We start from the raw sequence: 14,140 nt of genomic DNA on the forward strand, positions 1-14,140 counted from the left end.
TAACTGAAAAAACAAATGTAATTTGAAGTTTGAAGTGCACTTAATGCAAAGAAAAAGTGTCTTTGTTGAATGCTTGGTTTGTTATTTCTTGCTACTGTAATTGTTAAATGTCTACTGAATAATTAAAAAATGCATAATTGTAGCTACTGTTTTTACTGCTACTGTGCTAAGCATCTTATGTTGGTTGTGTTACATGTTGAATTTTAACTAACACACGTCTTTTCATGAACCCATTTGGCCTATTTCACACGTTTACTTTGTGGACAAAGATTGACAGACAGGTCGGTTGAGATTTCTTGGGGCCTGTGCAACATACACCCATGTGTTCTTCTCACCATGTTTCAGAGAGCTTTGAGGCATGTTGTGGAGGAACATGTGAGCTAAACCACAGGACAAGAAATGATGTAAATTTGTATGATTCCTCTGGTGAAACCAATGGTTAGACTGTTCCAATCAGTTGTTTGTTTAGAGATCGCAATACATACTCAGTCTGGGGATAATTTACATTTCCAGGAGAACTTATTAACTGGTCCGGCAGTTTCTCATTACATGACCATGAGAAAGAGAGTATAAAGGCAACCTGGACACGGGCCTATTTGGGGATGATTTGGTTCAGACCGGGTTGTGGGTATGTTGGACAAGAAAATTGTGGTAAATTACAAGCAGGAGGAGGAGGAGGTGGAGGAGAGGGGACACTGGGGCAGTAAGGCGGAGTTTCTCCTGGCTGTGGCCGGAAATGTTGTCGGCCTGGGCAACGTGTGGAGGTTTCCTTACCTCTGCTACAAAAACGGAGGGGGTAAGCAAATCTACATGTCCACTGGGTGGGTGTTAGCCCAAATCTGTGGTACAGTGCAGGTATATGCATCGTTGTTAACTTGTTAAATTCAGGTGCCTTCCTGGTGCCATATCTGGTGTTTGTGGTGACGTGTGGCGTACCCCTGTTTCTTCTGGAGACCACCATAGGCCAGTACACCCAGGAGGGCGGCATCACCTGCTGGAGAAAGCTATGCCCATTGGCAGAAGGTAATCTGTTCAGGGATTTATGGTAGCAGAGCAAGACAAAAACATACTCTACTTTACAAACCACACAACGACTCACTAAAAAAACGTCTTTTAATGACTATTTTGTTACATAACTGAGGGTTTCTTTATTTGATGCCTTACCGCTGTGAAACTGTAAGAGGGACAGTGTGAAGCTGGAACTCATTACCCAATCTGTATGGAGAAAACACAAAGTTAAACACAAATGAGAGACACCTTTTTCTCTTCATACCAGAGCTGGTTATCAGTAAAGGGCAAACATTGACAAAAGTAACAGCTACATGCATTCATGGCCTCTGGTTTAGACGAAACAAGGGAAGTGGGAATTGTTGCAGTTGTGTTAATGATTTTTTATTTTAAAGGAAAACTCCAATTTTACACTTCCAATTCTATTTAAAATGTTATAAAGCAGTGGCACTCGTGGCACCTTCTTTGAATACATTTTTTTTTTTTAAAACATATTTACATTACAGAAAGGAATAATTCTCTACTTATGAAGGTGAAGCTACACTTCGCAGTTTACTCTCGTCTAACAGCAAATGTATGTTTAAAAGAAGAGTACATTTATACAACAAAAGAGAAACTTTACTTATTCATTAATTTTCTTCAGCTTAGTAAGCAGTTCTACAAGTATGTGGCCATGACCAATAAGCGATGTGTGAGTGAAGTGAAATGAAGAAAATCCAGTTATTTGAATGTTTGTCTAGAATACAAAGCATCAAATCTGGCCCCACACAGGTATCGGCTATGGCGGGCAGCTCATCCTCCTCTACAGCTGTATGACCTACATCATTATTCTGTCCTGGGCTTTGCTCTACCTGGTCTTCTCCTTCAGCTCTCCGCTCCCCTGGGCCAGCTGCAACAACTACTGGAACACAGGTCAAATGGACACCGTCTCATGCATGAAAATTCAACTTGTATAACTAACATTTGTATGATGTAGTGACTTTTATTTCAATCAAAGGACCCTTCTTGAGAGACACTGCCTGTACGAATAGTTGAATGATAGTTTCACTGCCATCAATAGTAAAACTCCTAATGGAAAAGCGATTTTAAATGCTTCGGAATAGATCATTTTAACCATTTTCTTTTGTCTGAATCCTTTCAGATGACTGCGTAGACTTTTCAACACGTAATAACACCCTTGAAAGGACAAACCAGAATGACTCAACCTCTGCTGCCACAGAGTTCTGGGAGTATGTTTGTGTAGATTAAAAAACTTGGTTCTTTTAAAAGTTTGTCCTAATAGATGTCCATAAAACATTTTTTGTCCATGTTTTTTTTCCCCCTCCCGTGTAGACGTCGGGTGCTGGCTATCTCAGGAGGGATAGAGGAGATAGGCAGCATCAGGTGGGAGGTGCTGTTGTGCCTCATAACTATGTGGATCATCTGCTACTTTTGTATCTGGAAAGGGGTCAGGTCTACTGGAAAGGTATTTAGCTAAGCCCAAAAACTGACTGTGGTAAATGTGTAAACAGTAAATTTTTCTCAAATGCTTGAATGGTCCAACTTTTGTTTTCCAGGTGGTATACTTCACCGCCACCTTCCCCTATGTGATGTTGTTAATCCTTTTGATCCGCGGACTGTGTCTCCCCGGGGCTCTGCAAGGCGTAGTGTTTTATCTTCTGCCTGAACCCTCAAGGCTCTTAGACCCTCAGGTATTGGCTCAATGATGTACTGAAATAGTTCCTTGGTTCAGGTGGACACATATACTCAGCATTGCTTTGTTGGAACAGGTTTGGATGGAGGCTGGGGCTCAGATCTTCTTCTCGTACAGCGTGGGTGTGGGCTCATTAACTGTGCTAGGCAGCTACAACAAGTACAACAACAACTGCTATAAGTAAGCATGTGTCAGTGTGTGAGTGACATCATTTCTGGCATTATTAAAGCTACACTACTAAGTTACATACTATGTCGCCCCCCATGAGGAGTTCTGAGCAATTACAACAACACTGTCTACACAAGGTAAGCCTTCCGTGATCTGGCATGAATTTGAATCCCTCTGCTGTTTTTTTTCTAAGCAGTCAAATCAACAACTGAAACATTTCGTGGGCGCCTCTTGAGCTCCTGCACCAGTGTCGGGGGGGAGAGGGGGGGGTGACACCAAGTTGTAAATGCTGCCATATTGAGAAATACAGAGAGAGTCTTAATCAGATTTGTGTCAACTCATTTGGCAAAGGCTTGAATGTAACCGACTTTCATTTATATCAAAAAGTTACAAACTCTAGCTGAAAAGCTCTATTAAATGTTTGCAGTTTGAAAATGAACTTGTTGTTTTACAGGGATTGCCTTTGGCTGTGTTTACTGAACAGTGCCACCAGCGTGGTGGCTGGGTTTGCAGTCTTCTCCGTGCTGGGATTCATGGCTCACGAGCAGGGCGTTCCCATTGAAAACGTGGCCGAGTCAGGTAATGCAAGGAGCCAGCAGAGATACTAATCAGGAAGAGCCATGTTGTGAATAAACTAAAAATATTTTTCAGTACATGACAATAGAATTGCTAGGAATGTTCTGGAGAAAGCTATATAACTAAATACTTATTCTTGATTAAAATAATTCATGTCACTTTATCCTTTATTTGAGAGGTAATTATATCATTTTGCATAATAAACATATAAAAGTTTATTAAATATCGCTCTGTAAACAGGCATATTGCTGAATATTGTGGGCCCCCTGTGTTTACATACACTTTGTTTACATTCTTGTTTACGGAGCCTAGGCTGTGTATTATCACCACTTTTTTTCCAGCGCACAAACAGTAGACAGTGGATCGTGAGGATATATTAAATGGTTTTGAAAAAAAAGCGTCTGCCAGAATTGCTCACTGCACCTTTAACTGCATAATGTGTATTGTATGCTTGTGTTACCTAATGATAATATTTGTGTACTTTAACGGAGGTAGGGATTTGAATGCATTACCTCTTCTTTCAATTGAGTAGTTTCATATTACATAAATGTATTGTCACTTTTACTCAAATATGCTTCTTCCAACACTGAACCACGATGGCTAAAATCTTTGCTGCCATCTTGAGGACACCCATAGGCACGACAAGCATAGTGGCAATTATTGAGCTTTTAGCAGTTCAGTATCTTTGCTCTATCTTGAGAGACTCGGGAAGTTGTTGTTTATGTATTACTTGCATGCACACACACACACACATTTACCTATTACTGTATAAAGCGTTCAAAGCTAAATAGACCCAAAACAACAGAGACAGTTGGTAGAAGGTGACGAGTCTTGGATCTGATGCTGTTTTTTTTTTCCAGGTCCAGGCTTGGCGTTCATTGCATACCCTCAGGCTGTAGCCATGATGCCTCTGCCCCAACTGTGGTCCATCTGTTTCTTTGTCATGCTCATTCTCTTGGGTCTCGACACACAAGTACGACGCACACCAACTCTTCATAGAATAATTGATTTACATTTGTATATTGAATACCTCTTCCTCATTTCTCTGTACAGTTTGTTGCCATGGAGGTGGTGATGACCTCCATCATAGACATGTTTCCCACAGTAATGCGCAGGGCAGGCCAAAGGGAACGCTCCCTCCTCCTCTTCATCCTCATTTGCTTCTTCTGTCAGCTTCTCATGATCACTGAGGTCAGTATTACATGTTTTATGTTCATATAGGAATTCATTCATTCTTCATGGCTGGAGAATTGCTGCAAAAATATACAGATTTTTAAATTACGATTTGTTTTTTGAAGCATTGTGACAATGTGAAAAGAACTGGCAGAAATAGTCTTCCATACATCTGAGGTAGACATATAAAGCAAATGAAATAAACCCATACAATACATGTCTGTGCTGTTGTCTGCAGGGAGGGATGTATGTGTTCCAGATGTTTGACTACTATGCTTGTAACGGCGCCTGCATCCTCTTTCTCTGTGTGTTTGAAACCCTGGCACTGGCATGGGTATTCGGTAGGTATGTTGTTCTTTAAAGGGGCTCAGTTTAACATTGGAGCTCCACAAAGTTGGGGGACTCAAGCTTAAGAGAGAATGATTAAAAAATGAATAAAGAGGGATGAGCTACCATGTATTGTACATTTCCCATGATGCATCAGCAATAGCATATACAGCTCTGGGAAAATTAGAATGCAATCTTCGTGAATTAGAATTTAGGAATTGAAATGCTCTTTATGACGCTATCACACATTTGTTGTCTTTAGCCAATGGCAAGACCCCTGATGACATCACACTAAATGCCATCATAATGTTTTTTTGCACTCTCAACTATAAGTGATATCCCTCTTGAAGTTACACCAAGTTATTCACAGATATCTGTTGTAGTCTGATGTAGTCACTTTATACTGATGATTCAACCACATCTCCTACAAAGGGGCAGAGCGTTTGTATGGCATCATAAAGGACATGACAGGTGTGAACGCCAGCCCGTTCTTTAAAATCTGCTGGCTTTACCTCACGCCGCTGGTCTCACTGGTGAGTCCAGGGCTTCAATGTTGCAAATATATGCGTAATACATTTCCATGCATGAAACGTCAACACCACTACTAAATCGCTCTCCCTATTGTTTTTTCTCAGGGCTCTTTTATATGTTCTCTGGTTGAGTACCAGCCTCTGACCTTTAACCGCTGGTACGTGTACCCAGCCTGGGCATATGTGTTGGGCTGGGTACTGGCCCTCTCCTCCATCCTGCTGGTGCCGGGATGGGCGCTGTATAAACTGGGAACTGGGACCGGGAGCCTCCGTCAGGTGGGGAACAACTTTAAAAAACTTAAAATAATGATTCATGAATCTAATAGAATTCTGAACACAGCTGCTATTTAAGACCTTAATCACTCCTCTTATCTTAAAATCCATTTGCAAAATATTAGCTAATACATAGGATTCTAGTATGTTCCGCCGTCAAACAGATTAGCCTAAATCACCATACTACTATACGCTCACGCTCTTCAAAGAGCCTTGACAAATCACTCAAGTCAATACAATGTTTCGGTATACTTTTGTTGAAAATGATGGAATACTTCTTTCAATTTCATAGCGTTTCCATCATCTGTGCCAACCTGACCCTGGCTGCTCGCTGACTCTAAAGGGTGAAACTGAGTTACAGCACATCAGATCTGCAGGGGAAGATCCGCCCAAGTTTACCGACGCTGCTTGAACCCGAACTCTTCTTCGACTGTTTTTATTTGTCCAACAACTAAGGCTGGTTACTGACTGAAATTTTACTTAGGCCGACAAGATTACAAGTGTTGTGGAAAAAGTTAAAAAAGCAGCTTTCTCCACAAAACACACAAAAAATTACATATTTTCAGTGTGGTTTTTAGAGAGAAAAAAACATATATTTAGTCACATTGTAATCACCATCACGTGCCTATTTTATGCCAATATTAGTTAGTAAAAAAAAATTGAAATGCAATGTAAAGTGTCAACTAAAAAGTAAAAATAATAAATGAACGTAATGCTATGCATGCTATAGAAATATTGATATAAGGTGATACAAACACATTTTGGAAAAGTAGTAACATACAGGTGAAACTCGAAAAATTAGAATATCGTGCAAAAGTTCATTTATTTCAGTAATTCAACTTTATAGGTGAAAATAATATCTTATACAGACTCATTACATACAAAGTGAGATATGTGAAGCCTTTATTTTTTATAATTGTGATTATTACGGCTTACAGTTTATAAAAACCTCAAATTCAAAATCTCAGAAAATTAGAATATTACATAAAATCAATAAAAAAAGGATTTTAAATACAGAAATGTCGGCCCTCTAGAAAGTATAATCATGCATATGTACTAAGTACTTGGTTTGGGCCCCTTTTGCATGAATTATTGCCTAAATGCGGCGTGGCATGGATACTATCAGCCTGTGGCACTGCTGAGGTGTAACCTGAACCCAAAAGAGAAACTATGGACTATTGTCAAGAGGAAGATGATACACACCAGACCCAACAATACAGACGAGCTGAAGGCCACTATCAAAGCAACCTGGGCTTCCATAACACCTCAGCAGTGCCACAGACTGATAGCATCCATGCCACACCGCATTTAGGCAATCATTTGTGCAAAAGGGGCCCAAACCAAGTACTTAGTACATATGCATGATTATACTTTATAGAGGGCCGACATTTCTGTATTTAAAATCCTTTTTTTATTGAATATTCTAATTTTCTGAGATTTTGAATTTGGGGTTTTAATAAGCTGTAAGCCATAATAATCACAATTATAACAAATAAAGGCTTGAAATATCTCACTTTGAATGTAATGAGTCTGTATAATATATTAGTTTCACCATTTAGGTTGAATTACTGAAATAAATGAACTTTTGCACGATATTCTAATTTTTCGAGTTTCACCTGTAATATAGGGCTCAATTTGAAAGGAATGTAATATGATTAAACATAATGAAATAAGTCTATTCTTTACATATTGTTTTATTTAAATACCTTCCATTGTGAAAAATACAAAGTAGTATAAGGAAAATATGTGCATTGCTAGCAGTACTGCCTGTCATATGCAAAAGCACATAACAAACTACACACAGACCACATGCATATAACCGATTAGTGGACATACTTTTAGACTTAAACAATGTAAAAACTCACAATGCAAGCTGTTTGTCTATGATTTAAACAGGCATTGAGAGGCTTGGAGAGAAAAAAAAGAAAGAAAAAAATCAAAGTGAAAATGGACAACAAAGATGCTGCATGACAGGAAATGGTTTAACTGATTATTTGGGAGATGCTTTGTTGAATGTACAATCTGTGGTTGAATTGCTGTTTTCATAAAAAGAACAAAGACTTTAATAAACTGCTTAATATGGCCTGTGATGATGAGTTGCCGCGGTAATGCCATAAAAATCAGTTTGGATGGAAGTCCTTACAACAGTCCAGTGTAATGCAATTTGTGACAGCAAACGACCAACCTAACATAGTCGTTGCCACCTGTGTGGAAACCAATTTCCTCTGCCTCCAGGGGAAATACTTTATTTTCACATAATCCTTAAAGTGGATCACAAGCTCACCTGTCTTAAAGTCTGCAGTGGTAATAAAAGATGGTGCAGGATTAAAGTGCACTTGAGTGGATTACTTAGGGATCAGCTTTCAGATTTCAAACACATTTCATTGTGGTAAAGCACATTAGGCAACTGGAAGCAAAACATGTACAGCAACATATACAGATGTACTTAACTCCCACCATTGGTAGATTTCAGTTGACATTTAGAGATATTTGCACAATCCCAATTAAACTACTTTTAAATAAACCAGGGACAAACCATTTCAATCACACATAGTATCAAAAATGTCTACTGGTTCTCCACTGTTAAGCCCTGAGTACTTGCTCCCCCCTTTAAGGGCACTGCTGATTTTGCTAAGCGGTAGAACTGTCAGGAGTCATACAGGTGACTTTCTCTGTGGATGGCTCGCTGTCTTGTCCTGAGTGAGATTGCAGAAGGCACGATGGCACCTCTGGTTGACTGGCAGAATCTGGATGTAACGGCATTTGTAAATGTTGCAGGTTTTTCAGGTTGGGGTAGTTGTCAGACTTGACCATGGCTCTGTGTAGATATTCCCAGCCTGTGACACCGTTGAGGGTGCAGCTGGGGTTGCTGGCAGCCTGGCACAGCAGCTCTGCATGCTGGCGGAGTTGGGCAATGTCCCGCTCGGTGCTGTTGCTCTGGCGCAGCAGCTCCTTTGTGCGCAGCGTAATGCCCAACAGACCAGAATGACGGAGGATTTCCACTGTGTTTTGGAATCGACGGTGGCAAGCGTTGTTGACGGTGCCGTTTCTGTGAAGCCCTCTTGTTGCCAGGAAGGAGGAGTCGGTGTACAGACTGGACTCAGATGGGGAGACATGGATTGAGGGGACAGTAGTGGGAGCGGAGGAGGATAGGCAATCTATGGTTGAACATTGCAGCCCAGGGGGTGAGACTGATATTTTGAGTGGTTTAGAAAGGTCAGGCAGACTCCTGGTCACAGCTGTATCATGACTCTTGTCTTCTGTGCACACCCTCTTGCTCAGATTGTGGGATTGGTAATTCAAGGCTGGTTTATCGGGCTGTTTCTTGCTGAGAGGCAGAGAGATGCGGGGGTAGGAGTTAGGAATGAGTTGGTAAGTGGTATTTGTATTCTTCCCTGTTGCGCTGGACTTCTGGGAAGGGGGTGCTTGGAGCTCGATGGAGGCCAGCAATGAGCGAGGCTGCTGTACAAGGATAATGTGAGCAGCACCAGAACTGTGGGCCTCCGTGCTAGCATTTTTCTGGAGCAGCTGATCCCTTTTGCCTGCTGACATTAGGGTAGGATTCCCCGGGTTCCCTCGCTGAAGGTCTTGGTTTTGACATGGCTGTGAAGTTTCTGCACGCCTGCTGCAGCTGGACTGCTGGCTTGTATTGCTGCGCTGGTCCTCCCCATCTGTCTGCTGCCAGTCGGATCCATCTGCATAGAAGTTGGAACAAAGAGAAGTAAGAAATGCTGACTGATACACAGTAAAACCATAATACCGTATCCTGAGCTATTTCAAAATAGAAACAGAATTCATTTAAATTACAGTCATGAAAAGAACTCTGCAGTGCAATGTGCACATGTTCATAATAAATGCCTTAAGGATGTGTGTCCCTGTCCAGCAGCAGTACCAATGCCTGTCTGAAGATGTTATAAAAGTTATGACAGATGAAATGACAGTGTATGCCTCATTTGTTGAACCTGTCAAAAAAGTACAAAGCTATTTAGACGTACGAGACACACAACAGAAGGGATCATTTGTATGGAAATAATATGACTGTAAAAAAATTCATAATAATAATTGAAGTAAATGACATGCAGTGATGCAGCAACTTTATTACAACAAAGATTAATAGTTTGAATTCAAGTAGTGTCTTAGTTTTCCTCAATTAATTAAATCATTTCTAACAAGTGCTTCATCTACCGAGGAAGTAAGCGTTATCAAGTTAAACTTGAAAGTCCGAAACGAGAACTTTCTTGTTATTTTAATTGTTAGTTGTGTTTTAATACAGATGTCCTACCCATTATGTATCGCACTGTTTATAATAAGCACTGCCCGAGCTGACTTGTAAATGGGAGTGTCATTTTTTGTCATTCCTTGGTTATATGTGTTTCATGTTTACTCACCAGAGAAGCCGGAATCCTTTTCTGAACTGCAGCGGAAGCTCTTGCCACCGGAGTCCAGTGTGTCTTTACTGTTGCGTATTGCCAGTCGAGTCAAACTGTTGCTCTTGTCTTTGGCATTCTTGCTGGATGTAGCGCAAGGACTGTGCTCACCCGACCATGGCTGTTCTTTCGGCATCATGGACCCTAAGGAGAGAATGATGTTTGTCTATGAATTCCACAAATAATACCAGCATTAAAAAAATAAATAAAAAATGTTTGACTGCGAACACAGTTGGCCCATAGACTGGTGACCTGCCCAGGTTGAACTCTAAATATAACCTTGTTTCATAAAAAATTAAAGTCAGACAGTTCCTCATGTTGCTCCTCCTTTATTTTGTGCAGTCTATAGAAACAACTGAATTATTTTCCTTAAGGCGAGAGACAGCGGGCAAAAAACATTGATTTTTTCAGGCACTGGTCAATTTTGAGATGTTTTGACTATGTTGCTTCAATAACATGTCTTCTTTCACACTACAGTAGTATAAATAAAAAGTCCAAAATGGACATATAGATGTCTATTTTCTAAACCTTGTCTGTATATTTCTCCTATACAACCATCTTTAATTGATATTATCTCAACATAGTTTTTTTTCTTAATACTCTGAACCATAAATCTCAACTTCTAAAAGCACTTACATCAACTAAATCCTGTCCATAATCATTATTAGCACTATGAAGGTTATTACACAAGTATACATTTTGTTTACGCTCATGCTTGTTTCTTGTTTATCTTTTGTTTTTTAATGCTACAAGCGTTAACTTCATGTTTATTTTTTTATTTTATTTGTTTAAAGTGTTGACTAAGTGTAAATTGGAAAATGATAAAAATAAACTAAACTAAACTAATAAGGAATCTGAAGAAAACCCACCACAAATGAGCCCATTAGTATTCACACCTTTCAAACAGTCTTTGCGCATGTGTCCACGTGTGTGCCGGCCGCGTGCTCAAGTATTGACAGAGAGCCAATGGAAAGCAAGGGTCATGCATCGTTTTGAGTAAACAGAGATCTCTAACATGTAAAACCTTTAACCCAAATAGAAAGTTGGAATTCCACCAACAGGCAGAGACATGGAACACCGTGTTATTACATGATTGCTGAAGCTAGAGGCCTCAGTTAAACATGCATTTATGTTTATTTTTCCACAGGCAACTGCATGACGATGATCTCTTTTGAAGGCATAGCAGGCCATATTGAGCCTTAAATTTGCCCTTACACTTGTAGGCCTATCTGAATTCCTTTTTTTAAAGAGATGTCTGAGGAGGGGCACCGCAATAGAAAAGTAAAAAGGTTTTAACGGATACAGCCATCCAAGCTTATTTGTTTTAAAGAACAAAAAACAATATTATACCCAGCCATGGTTCAAGTTATCAGCTATTCTATCCTGCTGAAACGCCTGTGTTGATCAAGTGTTAATGTATACATTATTACATACATGTATGTTTCTGATGAATGAGGAGTTTACAGGGATCCTATGATGCACCTAGGTTAAACCCTCAACAGCGTATATATGTGCAGAACAGAAACTCTTACATTAGTCAATCAGGAGTTGTTTTTAGTTTTTTTAATTTAATTGTACGTGTGTGTTCCTGTGTCCTCCATGAAGAGTTGAATATCATTACTGTCGCCCTATTGTCAATGTACAAAAGCAGAAGAAAAGAAGTAGCCTACATGGTTGACTGGGTCAGCAGGGGCAAATAATCAACTAGATCACCTCGTTTAGTTAGACCCTAAACCGAATAGAGCTGCACCGCTCAGTAGAAACAAGCCTTTAAATTACATTTGACAATGTGATAGCCTACTCTTCTGTTCTCTCCATTGTGAGGTATTATTGCCTTGGGAGTAGGAAACATGATGTTCTTAACAAGGACACCGTAATAAACAAGGTAGACAGTAGACACACAAGTTTGAAGTCTACTAGGAAACCTATCTTCCCTACAGGAACATACAGCTCTGCCTCTGCGGTGAAATCAATGTGCATTTAGGTTTGATATTTTTACTTTTAAGATCGACTTGACAACTTCAGTGCTCTTCACCTTTGATGAACACCCAGACTTTCTTTTGAATATAACATTTCATCTTTGCTGGAATTAGACTATGTGAAACTTTGTCTCATGGTCAAAAGACAGTGGTTCCGTGAAGGCAGCACATCACAGCACCCCTCCTCCTCCGCTCTTCCTAATATTATGTAACAACACTCAAGTTTGAGTCACCCCCCACCCCCCCCCCCCCTCTCCAACATACACTTCCCCTCACACTGGCCTTAAAATAACTCAAAAAAGCAAAGCACATACCAATCAAAGTTGTCGGTAGCCAGTTTAACCGACATTATGCTTGACGAAACGGGAGAGAGCTTGATAGGATAAATAGGCCTACTTATTTGGCAATATTACGCCTTTTTGAAAGTCAATACGCATTAGCTTGATCTACAGTGGGATAGTCTACTTACCTCCAGATGCAACAAACTATCCAATACCGGTGGTTTACAAACCCTTCTTTGTTTGGGGCGCCGAGCAACACTAACTTCCACTAGTTTAAACCATGTTGTAAGCAATTGTATGTCGGTGTTCGAGTAAACATAATTAATTTACCTCTTTTTGTCAAATATGCCGTGTAATAGGACTACAGTCTTGCCTGTCAAACTACTCAAAACTTTCCGGTTGGTTTCAAAATAAAACGCACAACTAGGACATAATACGGTTTTGATAATAACAAACTAGCCAGATACAAGACAGGGCATTTTAGAGACAATAGCAATTGTATACTCATCTATCAGTAGCCTACTCACCTCAATGTTTATCCGACCGTCAGAGCTTTGGCGCTTTTATTTTGAAACCCCATAGTTCTAGCAAGCTTGACGCAGCCGTTTGATGTGACGATGAAATGTCAATGACAAAAAAAAGTGAAAAGCCAATAATTGTCGAAGTGTAGTTATCCCGGCTTATGCGCAGGTCAAGGCAGGAATGAACAGGTTAGCCTACTAATGACACAATTCAACATGGTACAGTTACCATCATTGAAACCACGGCTTGAGTACCACCAGACCATAGGCTAGCAGTAGGTTATACCAGACACAATAAACTGATCTCTCCCGAGATCACCCCGCGAGCTAAACGCCCATTGGTCCATGAGACACCTAGGACAGCCAATCAGAGGATAGCGCACGTGCAACGGCAAGACAGAGTGAGTGAAACTGAAGATGCCCACTACACAACAGAGACAGAAGCAAAATATCGAAATTAATTCGCTGAGAAAGATGCACAAAAAGTCCATACGTTTTATTCCAAACAGCTGACCAGTGCTGACAGATTAATGTAGGCTAACCCGTGACAACCAACTGCTGCTTGCTTACAAAAAAAAAAGACTGCTTATGGATAGCCTAACTGTAGCCTACTGGTTGAGAGCTTATTTTATAGAGCAATAGGTATAGTAGAAAACTGATCCAGTGTAGGAAATGTATAATATGCACGAGTGGAAGATTTTTAATTATAGACACTCATCTCAATTTAAAGTTAGGCTGTAAGCGCTGCCCAAAAATGTCTGCACACTCCTTTGACTCAGCTGTATCAGCATGCCTGCACATGTGAGGAGAAATGGCCAACAATGCAGCCAGAAGGTGCATGTGCCATATAGTGAAGACCTGTAGTCACAGCCTGCTGGACTTCTAGAAACTGAATAAGTATTGCATAAGTATGTGCAAAAAAAGTACTGGAATTCAAAACATTGCAGCATACTCTTTATTTTTAACATTAAAATTTTAGAAACAACTTGATAGACAGCCCACATGCTCTTCACAAATGACAAGACAAGGACACATCAATACAATTCAAATATTTTCTAAATGGGCTGCAAGTTAAGATAAAACAGGTACAGTAAAGCGGCTAAATGACAGACATGCAAAGTGCAGGCACATTTTTGAACAACAAGGTTTGGCATCACATTTCACACTTCTTCCTCACCCATTTC

General features: G+C 40.1%; 2 protein-coding genes across 2 annotated transcripts; one reads left to right on the forward strand and one right to left on the reverse strand.

The window, feature by feature from the left end:
• Positions 1–1,805: 1,805 nt before the first annotated feature.
• On the forward strand, positions 1,806–6,160 carry LOC307248459 (sodium- and chloride-dependent GABA transporter 2-like; the record flags this gene model as incomplete). Its single annotated transcript, XM_080024856.1, has 12 exons — positions 1,806–1,920; positions 2,150–2,237; positions 2,341–2,473; positions 2,565–2,699; positions 2,778–2,881; positions 3,324–3,448; positions 4,306–4,418; positions 4,499–4,636; positions 4,857–4,959; positions 5,378–5,478; positions 5,581–5,751; positions 6,041–6,160. Exons 1-12 carry the CDS (start codon positions 1,821–1,823, stop codon positions 6,158–6,160), a joined length of 1,431 nt encoding a protein of 476 aa, XP_079880982.1. The 5' UTR covers positions 1,806–1,820.
• A 1,375-nt stretch (positions 6,161–7,535) lies between these two features.
• Positions 7,536–12,762, reverse strand: LOC307270068 (uncharacterized protein). The gene is made up of 3 exons (XM_080053206.1): positions 12,624–12,762; positions 10,137–10,319; positions 7,536–9,443 (listed from the first exon to the last, which is right to left on the reverse strand). The coding sequence occupies exons 2-3, from the start codon at positions 10,312–10,314 to the stop codon at positions 8,380–8,382; spliced, it is 1,242 nt and encodes a 413-aa protein (XP_079909332.1). The 5' UTR covers positions 10,315–10,319; positions 12,624–12,762; the 3' UTR covers positions 7,536–8,379.
• Positions 12,763–14,140: the final 1,378 nt, after the last annotated feature.

This window comes from Ammodytes marinus (assembly GCF_949987685.1).
Source record: "Ammodytes marinus genome assembly, chromosome: 3".
NCBI lineage: Eukaryota > Metazoa > Chordata > Actinopteri > Uranoscopiformes > Ammodytidae > Ammodytes > Ammodytes marinus.

Coding starts and splice junctions, on each gene's coding strand:
- LOC307270068 (XM_080053206.1), bottom strand. CDS start 10,314: ATGATGCCGAAAGAACAGCCATGGTCGGGTGAGCACAGTCCTTGCGCT. Junction 9,444..10,136: donor AAAGGATTCCGGCTTCTCTG/GTGAGTAAACAT, acceptor ACTTCTATGCAG/ATGGATCCGACTGGCAGCAG.